The 11,126-nt window shown below is 44.7% G+C and overlaps 1 protein-coding gene across 1 annotated transcript in view; it reads left to right on the forward strand.

Moving 5' to 3' along the window:
• The first annotated feature begins 1,646 nt into the window (after positions 1–1,646).
• The window catches only part of LOC105903973 (myomegalin), a 53,706-nt gene continuing 44,226 nt past the window's right edge, over positions 1,647–11,126 (forward strand). Inside the window, exons 1-2 of the mRNA XM_031560301.1 lie at positions 1,647–2,109; positions 9,047–9,123. Of these exons, the coding sequence (XP_031416161.1) occupies positions 1,969–2,109; positions 9,047–9,123 (218 nt within the window). The 5' untranslated portion in view covers positions 1,647–1,968. The remainder of the gene's footprint in view (positions 2,110–9,046; positions 9,124–11,126) is intronic.

The raw sequence follows: 11,126 nt of genomic DNA on the forward strand, positions 1-11,126 counted from the left end.
CGTCTAAGGATGAGCTCACCCCACTAAAAGATGCTCTACAATGATTTGATTCTAGGCACGTCCGCTCCAGTGGTGGCTTGAGGTTGCATTCAGTCATGGTCGGGTCGATTTCCTCATTGACTGGGTTGCATTCGGGTGCCAGGGTCTACTTATCTATTTTGAGAAAAAGGGATCCTGCGTATGTCCTTCAGAATTTGAGTTTGACCCATTGATCCCAATGATGTGTTTTTCTAATGGCAATATGTCATATCTCTGCAGATTATTGCCCTAAAACTCACCAGTACTACCAGGAAATGTTACAATTAAACACTATTTCTCTTCTTTGATAAAGCATGATACTAAGTGTCTGTGAGAAGCTATGAATCTCTTTTTAAACAGTCCTGGGAGTTTGATTTCACATCAACATGTTGTAGAGTAAACAGAGGCATAAAGGAACTCTTCCTTCTGAGCTGAAGTAGGCGCGTTTGGGAATTGTGTGTATGTGGTATGATATATTAGGGGTCTTTTCTAGCCTGACGAGAAACTATGATGCGAGGCCCAGACAGTAAAACCCAGGACACCTCCCTAAAATAGCTCTAGTTCTCCTCTGCGGCTTCTGTTTCAGTCCAGCTCCCGCTGGATGCAATCCTGTCCACACAGAAGCCAGCGCTCACTGCTGTGGTTCTCTGCCTCTTATACACCGTTCATTTAGATTTTCAATGGATGACGGGAATGGATGTCATCGCAGAAGCCTTGGAAATGACTTATTGCAGTGACAGATCCATTCTGACTGTGAGTTGACTTATTGCAGTGACAGATCCACTCTGACATTCTGTGAGTTGTCAGGCAGGGAGTGGTGGCAAGCTATCCCTATAGCTGGAACTATACGTGAGCAGAAGGTGTAAATATCCTTTTTGTTATCATTTGTGTCGCACATGACATTTCAATACAGCAAGATCACTCAGTCAGGCAAAAGAAGAGCATTAAAGGAGAGGGAAACGTGTGGTGGAGAGAGAGTCCCTGGGCGGGTCTCAGTGTATGGCCTCTCTCTCTCTCTCTTTCACTCTCTCTCTCTCTCCCTCCCTCTCTCTCTCTCTCTCCCTCTGTCTCTCCCTCTCTCTCCCTCTCTCTCTCTCTCTCTCCCTCTGTCTCTCCCTCTCTCTCCCTCCCTCTCTCTCTCTCTCCCTCCCTCTCTCTCTCCCTCTCTCTCCCTCCCTCTCTCTCTCTCTCCCTCCCTCTCTCTCTCTCTCCCCCCTCTCTCTCTCTCTCTGTCTGTCCCTCTCTCTCCCTCCCTCTCTCCCTCCGTCTCTCCCTCTCTCCCTCCCTCTCTCTCTCTCTTTCCCCCTCTCTCTCCCTCTCTCTCTCTCTCTCCCCCCTCTCTCTCCCTCCATCTCTCCCTCTCTCTCCCTCCCTCTCTCTCTCTCTCCCTCTCCCTCTCTCTCTCTCTCTCTCTCTCTCTCTCCCTCTCTGTCTATCAGTGTCTCTCCCTCTCTCTCCCTCCCTCTCTCTCTCTCTCCCTCTCCCTCTCTCTCTCTCTCTCTCTCTCTCTCTCTCTCTCCCTCTCTGTCTATCAGTGTCTCTGGCTCTGTTCCCCTCACCCCCCCCCTGTCCTGGCCTAAGAGAGTGATCATCTTACATTTAGCTGGAGCCTGTGATCCTGTAGGCTGCTCCTCTGTCAGACACAGATTCCTGGGATGCCTCCCCCGAGCCAGAAAAACCTTGTGCCTCAGTCCTCTGCCACACAACTGACCATGGAGTCAACCTGCCGACAATTCTGATCCACACAGGGCCTTCCAGCCCTCACTGTGTTCTTTTAGTAGATAACAGAGTGTGTGTGTGTGTGTGTGTGTGTGTGTGTTTTTTTATGCCACGATGTGGCTTTAGATATATAGCGTCAGCTGATTTTTTATGGTCCCTTCCGTAGTTTTTGCGTGGCCATGCCGCAAAACTGAGGGGCGTTGAAGATGCCCCCCGGAACGAGGACCTGACATGACTAACTACTACCGTACTTTGTCGCAGCACCTCAATGACCTCAAGAAGGAGAACTTCAGCCTCAAGCTCCGCATCTACTTCCTGGAGGAGAGGATCCAGCAGAAGTTTGAGGACAGCAGTGATGATGTCTTCAGAACGGTGAGTTCTTGGACTTAATTGTGGACAGCGGTCCAGGGATGCAGGAATCCTTAGATACTACACAAGACTTAGCCCAAGAGTGGAGAGATCCTATTCGTTTCACTGCTGATTGATTTGGACAAAAGCTATAACCCTCTGCACTCAAAGAAATAACATTGTTCTCCAAAAAAATGCTTCCAAAGGAAGATAACATTATAATTTCACAAAGAAGATCCATCTAGATTCTCCACTAGGATACCAGTTTGAGTTAAAGTATCCTATCCAAGAAGCACAAGGCAACGGGTAACAGAGAGTAAAATAGCGAAAGAAAGCTGATCTGGTGCAGATGTTGCAGTGCTGAGTGTTATTAGATAATAATAGATGTTGTGGGCTTGGGTGGTGGGATGAAGCAGACAATCTGCTCAGACAGGCTGTTTGAGGGACAGATGGACTGGGCATTCTTGTCTTCACTGCTGGGTGGAGGACAGGCTGGCGTCTCCTATTTTAAGTACTTTCAGACCTTGACTTAATATATCTTGAAATATATCAGGCCTCTATAGGGTTCTATAGGGCCATTACAACCACAAGACCACTAAAAGGCCTTATTTTATTTCAAGAACAATATGGATTCTTAACTATTTAAGAGATACATTAAGTTAGTAAGCTTTCTTTGTTCATTGTACTCCATACTGAAGTCAGTCATTTTAGTTACATTTATTTAATATGTAATATTTCTTTAATAACATTTGGTAAGCTTTGTGTTGTGATCATGGGCAGTGTCAATAGCAGGAATGTTAAAGTCCATGCCCGTTGATCTGTAGCCAGTGACACGGGAGTGGGCTCTGGAGTGGGAGCTGTGATCACATGGGAGATAACATGATGAGAGAGTACGGGGATTTTAGACAACGACACATTGCATTACTGGTATTCCAGAGGTAAATATGTCCAGGTTTCCCTCATATAGTATACCTCAGATATCAATATGTTCAGGTTTCCCTCATATAGTATACCTCAGATATCAATATGTTCAGGTTTCCCTCATATAGTATACCTCAGATATCAATATGTTCAGGTTTCCCTCATATAGTATACCTCAGATATCAATATGTTCAGGTTTCCCTCATATAGTATACCTCAGATATCAATATGTTCAGGTTTCCCTCATATAGTATACCTCAGATATCAATATGTCCAGGTTACCCTCATATATACCTCAGATATCAATATGTTCCTGTAAATGTGTAAATGGTATTCCAGAGGTAAATATGTTCAGGTTACCCTCATATATACCTCAGCAGTTATGAACAGATATGAATCTGTGAAAAATGTCTTCTATTGCGTTTGAAAAAAAAAAAGGCTTTAAGACACAACAGGCAGCTTGCCTTTACGATTAGTGAAGCTAAGAGCCACAAAAGGCAATGTGTTTCTGAGGAAATGAGCACAAACCACCAGAAATGAGACCTTATGCCCTTGGGTAGGAAAAATGTGACCCCCATGTTGTAGAATATTGTTTTGTTACATTTAGTCATTTGGGAGATGCTTTTATCCAAAGTAATTTAAAAATTGCGGAACAGTTAAATTGTTCTTTTTCTTACTGAACCTTTTTAACAATTTACAATTTTCAACAATTTCTATCTCTTTTTCTTATTGAATGCTATCTATCTGAAATGATCTCACTCAAATTCTTAGGGAAATGTTTCTCATAAAAACACAATTTATGAAAGGTTAGTTACCTGTTTGCTTCAAAACACGCACAAAAGTGAAATTGTATTTTGAATGCATTAAACATGCATGTTAGTTTTCAGTTGTGATTGTTCTTCATGTCTCTTGCTCTTGCTGTGGGTGAATGTGCTCAAAGTAGATGTTGAAACAAGGGATGTGTGCTCATTGAGTGGGAGCTTTGGGTGAATGTGCTCAATGTAGATGTTGAAACAAGGGATGTGTGCTCATTGAGTGGGAGCTTTGGGTGAATGTGCTCAATGTAGATGTTGAAACAAGGGATGTGTGCTCGTTGAGTGGGAGCTTTGGGTGAATGTGCTCAATGTAGATGCTGCAGGATTAAATGATGGTAGGGGTCAATTCTACCAGGTCTGGTCGCACTTCCTACATTTTATTCAATTTCAACTGACTAGTGCCCCATAATGAACTGTTTTCAAGTATTATTCAATCTTAACTAACACCCCCTTTTTTCTATTTTATTTTATTTATTTATTTATTTCAATTGTGTATTTGTTTTCTGTCTTTATTGCCCTGATTGTTGTGTATAGTGTGTGTGTGTAGTGTAGAATGGGAATGTGATGTTAAATGTGAGGTGTATGTTGTGTGTTTCTCACATGAAAAAAAAACAATACACACTTTGATTGTAAAAACTGTAGATGCTGCAACAAAGGAGCTTTCGTGCTCTGTGCAAGGCTATGAGAATAGAATCTGTTGTGAGGCTGTCAGGCACCACGGAATGTCTTTTATTGTAGTGGTTGTATTATGCTGTCCAAGAGTCTCTTGTAACACTTACAAAAGACACTACACTTTAATCAATGCTCAGGGTTTTCGTATTCTATCATTCAAACTAGTTTGCCTATTTGAGTTGGGGTGTGTGTGTGTGTGTGTGTGTGTGTGTGTGTCTCTCTCTGTGTGTGTGTGTGTGTGTGTGTGTGTCTGTGTGTGTGTGCGTGTGTGTGTGTCTGTGTGTGTGTGTGTGTGTGTGTGTGTGTGTCTGTCTGTGTGTGTGTGTGTGTGTGTGTCTGTGTGTGTCCATGTGTCTGATGTTTGTCTGTCAGTATAAACTCCCCCTGACTCTGTGTAATTATGAGAGATTACCATGTGCTGTGGCCCGGTGCTCTAACAGGATCCCCTAATACCAGTGAAAGGGCAGCAGCCATGGGCCGGCTCTATGTCCCTCCGGTAACCCACAACAACATCTCACACTCATACACACACACATGGCTCTATGTCATGTGATAACCCACAACAACATCTCATACACACTCATGGCTCTATGTCCCTCCGATAACCCACAACAACATCTCACACTCATACACACACACTCATGGCTCTATGTCGCTCCGGTAACCCACAACAACATCTCACACTCATACACACACACACATGGCTCTATGTCATGTGATAACCCACAACAACATCTCACACTCATACACACACACTCATGGCTCTATGTCGCTCCGGTAACCCACAACAACATCTCACACTCATACACACACACACATGGCTCTATGTCCCTCCGGTAACCCACAACAACATCTCACACTCATATACACACACTCACTCTCACACGCAGGCAGGCATGCATGCACACACACAGACACCAACACACTCATATGCACATGTCACTTGTCTGATCCAAATGAGATTCCTTCACTTCTAATCTCACTCTTATCACAGTTGAACCCCTTGTATGACAATCACGCAAACAAGATGTACAACAGATGCAGCCGGAGATGACATGCCAATCACACACTCATCATCAACAGACAAAGTACTCTCTGATCCTTACGGTAAAGCTTCCTCTCTTGCACAGAGCCTTCAAAGAGATGCCAGCACTAATTGGCTGGAGAGACGGTTGACATTTACACCTTGATGGTTTTGCAGTTTGGTAATGAAGGATGAAGCCCAGATGGGAGGTATGAGACCTGAGGCTTTGTCTCATGTCCATCGTTCAGTCAGGCTAGGGACCAAGACATGACATTTAGTTCCTTCAGACAGATCGCTGTGGTGTTAGATGGAACTTTTGACTCTGAATTACAATCGATTTGAAATTGATTGGACTAGGCACCAAAGAGGATAAATAATCATGTCCCTCTTGTGGAAGTTGCGTCCTTAGATGTGCTGTCGTCAATGTGAAACAGTGTTTCTGCTGGATGTAGGAAGACGTAGGCTAGTCCACTCAATAGCATCATAATCCCAGATATGATTGTAAATGATTATATATTTTGAAAATAGCTCTTTTTTTTAATACTTGCATTTGAGTGACTTTGAGATTGCCTGGGTGGTGTGTGTATTGGTGCTGTGATAAGTGACTTTGAGATTGCCTGGGTGGTGTGTGTATTGGTGCTGTGATAAGTGACTTTGAGATTGCCTGGGTGGTGTGTGTATTGGTGCTGTGATAAGTGACTTTGAGATTGCCTGGGTGGTGTGTGTATTGGTGTTGTGATAAGTGAGTTTGAGATTGCCTGGGTGGTGTGTGTGTGTGTTCCCTTCTGTGTATTGGTGCTGTGATAAGTGACTTTGAGATTGTCTGGGTGGTGTGTGTGTGTATTGGTGCTGTGATGCACATTAGGTGTGTTATGGAATACGGATGGCACTGCTGCTGACCTTTTTCTCACTCCTGGACCAATCAGAGGCGGAGGTGAGCAGTCAAGTAGTTAAACAAGATTCTGTTGCTGTGGGCTAGGGGACAAAAACAGCAGGTGGAATCGCCCTATATTTAGCCTCCGAGAGAGAGGGAGAGAGAGAGAGAGAGAGGGAGGGAGAGAGAGAGAGAGAGAGAGAGAGAGAGAGGGAGAGAGAGAGGGAGGGAAAGAGAGGGAGAGAGAGAGAGAGGGAGAGAGGGAGAGAGAGAGGGAGAGAGAGAGAGGGAGAGAGAGGGAGAGAGAGAGGGAGAGAGGGAGAGAGAGAGAGGTCGGGTGGGGGGGCATGAGTTATACTACAGGTGTTAATGTAGTTGAGTTTGAGTGTCGTGATTTAAATCCTATGTTTCTGATTTCAAATGCAGCAATTGATACGGGGTGCTTTTGGTGATGGCGCAGGTGATATACAGTATGTCAGTAAGTCAGAGGAGTCATTGATATGGTACGTTTCCTGCTGGCCTCCTTGCGGTGAGGTGGGGTTCTATATTACGATTCAGAATTTTGTGAAAGATACATATAAAATATTGTCAACTCTCAAATAACAACACTGAGAAACAGGTGCACTAATCCTGGGCCATTTTGTTTCTGTTGCATATCATCCATGTGAAACAGAGAGTCCGACGGCTCAGATGGCTTTCATAATGCAGGCTGAGACCTATTAGCATGTGTGCTAGTGTGCTCTGTAGTGTTTCATGATGCAGGCTGAGACCTATTAGCATGTGTGCTAGTGTGCTCTGTAGTGTTTCATGATGCAGGCTGAGACCTATTAGCATGTGTGCTAGTGTGCTCTGTAGTGTTTCATGATGCAGGCTGAGACCTATTAGCATGTGTGCTAGTGTGCTCTGTAGTGTTTCATGATGCAGGCTGAGACCTATTAGCATGTGTGCTAGTGTGCTCTGTAGTGTTTCATGATGCAGGCTGAGACCTATTAGCACGTGTGCTAGTGTGCTCTGTAGTGTTGACTCACGTGCTGCATAACATGGGATGCTCAGTGTATGAGGGAGCAGGTGTGTGAGTGTGTTTGTGTATATGTGTGTGTGTGTGTGTATGTGTGAGTGTGTTTGTGTATATGTGTGTGTGTGTGTGTGTGTGTGTGTGTGAGAGAGAGGGCGGGGGGGGGGAGAAAGAGGGAGATGGTCAGAATGTACCTTGGCAAGGCTGTGCTCCACTAAAGGTCACACACATTCTAACAGGAGGAAGTGGCCATGTGTTTGCACACCACCTGTTTGGACTGGCAGTTCAGAACTACTTGGCCAAACACATCATCGAAAAGGTCAATAATGGAACACACATACTGATGGCCAAAGAGACTGGCAGTACTATGACTTTAGGAAGACTGCATTTTGTAATCCTCTCATTTCATCTCGTGCCAATTTTAGTGTACGTATGTCAGTATGGAGTCTGCGGTACTTCTGTTTTGAAATACTATCTTTAAAATGGCCCCCATTCTGCATGTCCACTGTGTACATGCGTGCACCAGTGTGTGTTCGCCAATAATAATGCGTACGTGCGTTTGTGTGCATGATGTGTGTCCCTGGCCCGTGCGAGCGAGCGAGCGTGCCGCTGCACTAATCCCCGTGGCTGTCACTGAGCGGCATTGGATCTGCTGCTGCTTCGCTGAAAGCATCCCAGTCCTCTTGGTAAAGGCCATGAAGCCCGTGTGGCTGTGCCGTGCCAGCAGCCCCCGGCGGGCGGCCCAGTGGGTGTGAGTGGAGCAGGTAAACAACAGGCTGCAGCTGTTGGCGCGGGCTGCATTCCCCACAGGCTATATTTAAAAGGCATGACGGCAGTGAAAGATGCCCCGGCGTGGTGTTAAGTGACTCCCCTGATGAATCAAGTGGGAGTGAAAGACTGAGAGAGAAAGAGGGAGAGAATGAGCGAGGGAGGGAGAATGGCACATGTGGATGTGATGGGGGGGGGGGGGGGGGTTCGGTCTAGATCTCACCTTCAGTCAGATGCAGCAGATGAAATGAAATGCACAGCCGTACAGCACAGATGCATATTGATGTGGAGAGACACACACATCTTAGAGACACACACGCAACCATATCTCACGCTCACGGTACAGAGAGACTGGCGCCCTCTTTCTGCAGGGCAGTTATGTCGTGTCCAGTCATTCACAGTTACATGAGATGTCCTGTGAGGCCTGTCACGACAGCTAAAGTACAAACTATGTGTTCATCAGCGGCGGCCTGTTGATGTGGGCTTTAGAGTGTGTGTGTGTGTGTATGGTGTGTGTGTGTGTAAGGGGGGGGAGGGATTTTAAGGGGTTGTTAGTGTTTGTACGTGCATGAAAGAGTGTACGTACTGCAAATACTTTCCAACTGACACAAGATTGAATTCCTCCTGCCCACATCTCAAATTTAATGACTGCTTTTGTCAGTTGTTATTGTCAGTCCTCAAACTTTGATTGGATTTCTCTTCGATTTATTGCTGAGGGAATAATATCTACAGAACAGCCAGATTTATTTGACTGCCTTGCTGCCTTGCTCCCCAGTATGGAAATGTGGCTACAAGCCCCGTATGAATTGATAATGTGCCTGAGTTTTCTAGAAGCTGAATGATTTATACCATCTATTTCTGCTCTGTTTCAGAACATCGAGTTGAAGGTAGAGGTCGAGAGCTTGAAGCAGGAGTTGCAAGAAAAACAACAGCTCCTCGACAAGGCTTTGTAAGTGAACATCTACATTTGTATTTGATGGGTCTTTCATGTTAATGACACGTGTCTCCCCTTTGATGTATCTACCATTACACACCCCAGTAAGGACCTACTTTGTTCAAATTCAAGTTGAAGGCAAATTTCACTCAAAAGAGGCAGGATGGTGTAAGGTGACAGATGTGTCATTTCCCACTGCAGTTGAGAATCACCAAGCAAGTTGCCCTTCATTTAAGCAATCTACCTACCCACAGATCCCTTCAAACAAAAATCTTTAGTCTAAATATTTAGTTGCCCTTTGGTAAAACCCCTTCATGTAACATAGTTTGTCCTGCTTAATAACTCTTAGTCTACACAAGGCAGGAATGCTGGAATACAATTTACCAGTGTCATTTGTTGGGTTTAAGGGCTTTGGAGGCTGTTGTTCTTTGTTTGATGGTCCTGTGGGCCCATAACGAGGCTGTAGCTCACTTAAAGCTACATTCACAGACGGGCAATCCATATTGATTCCTTCAGAGATTCTTGACGGCTCGAGTGTCAGAAAAACAGCTGGCCCAGGGGAACATGCAACCAATGGCCATGTAGCAGAACTGATACTGAACACGAAGCCAACACCTCCCCCGAAACCTCTATCAGTCTGGCAGATTCCCAGGGCGTAGAGGAGAGAACTCGAGACGAGGGAGGGGATTGGACAGAGGCATTGATTGGTAGGGATGAAGTGACCCTGAGAGATGTGGCGCAGTGAGAGGGAGGTACATGGAGAAGGGAGGGTGTGAGAGGAGAAAGAACTACGGACAGAAAGAAGGAGAGCAGAGGGAGAGGAAGAGGTGTTTTGATATTGGAGATTGCTATTGAAAATATCCTTCACACACACACACACACACAAATAGAGAAAATATCCTTCACACACAGACAAATAGAGAACATCTCTTTCACACACACACAAATAGAGAAAAATATCCTTCACACACACACAAATAGAGAAAAATATCCTTCCTAATCACAAACCCATGCTGAACCAGATCAGCACCAGATCAGCCCCAGATCAGCCCCAGATCAGCCCCAGACCAGGACCAAACCCTTGGCTGACTCAGCGGCCCTCTGAGAGTGTTGTCAACTTCCCATTCACACTGCAGGGAAGGGGCTGCCCACGCTAATCTACTGTGTTCTTAAGTGCACATGGAAATGTCAAAATGTTATTAAATTATTAAATGGAGTTGGGCTGAAGCTGGAGAGGCATAACCAGAGGTCAGAGGTTAAAGAAAGAGGAAGGGCGTTTGGCTCCTATCAGTTCGCAGAGTCATCTGTGCCTAAATAAGCCGGAGAAGCCGTTATCTGAGCTCCCACTGCTCATCAGAGTTTAAAAAGAGCGCAAAGAGGCTGATGTCCTCAGACAGCATGGCGTTTGCCATTCTTAGATTAAGAGAGAGAGAGGGTTGCTGTGTCAGTCACGTTAGTATTCGTGGACACTACCAGTATATGTTGACACTACCAAGATGGACCATGCTTGCGTCATCCTTGCTCAAGTTTGGATTTCAGTTGCTAAGTAGAGGAACGAGGGACTCTCATCAGAAAGAAATGTCAGCTGGAAGAGATTCATTCTGAAAGTTAGAAGTATCATGAGGAAGAACTACTGTATCTGGAACTCAGAACCATATATTGTCATGTCAGCATCATCAGGCTATTTTTGGCTCTATAAGTTGGCTATAAGTTGAGGGCGTTTGACTTCACTTTTAAAGGCTGTTGTCTTTTGTCTGAAGCTTGAGCTTAAAAGAAAGTGACAAATCATGGTGGTGATCTCATATCTATCTTGTATTTTACCTATCTAAGTCTCGAATCTTCTTAGGAACTATAATTCCACTAAGAAAAAGTCAATTCTGACAGAGAATTTGTTACTAGAAATGTGCTGACATTTGTCAATTGGCTATTGACATTATTTCTTTTTTGAAAGACAATCTATCTCTCACTTCCAGAATAATCTTTAAGGTGAAATAAAACAGATTGAGAGTTATTTTTTA

Source organism: Clupea harengus, chromosome 22, assembly GCF_900700415.2.
Source record: "Clupea harengus chromosome 22, Ch_v2.0.2, whole genome shotgun sequence".
NCBI lineage: Eukaryota > Metazoa > Chordata > Actinopteri > Clupeiformes > Clupeidae > Clupea > Clupea harengus.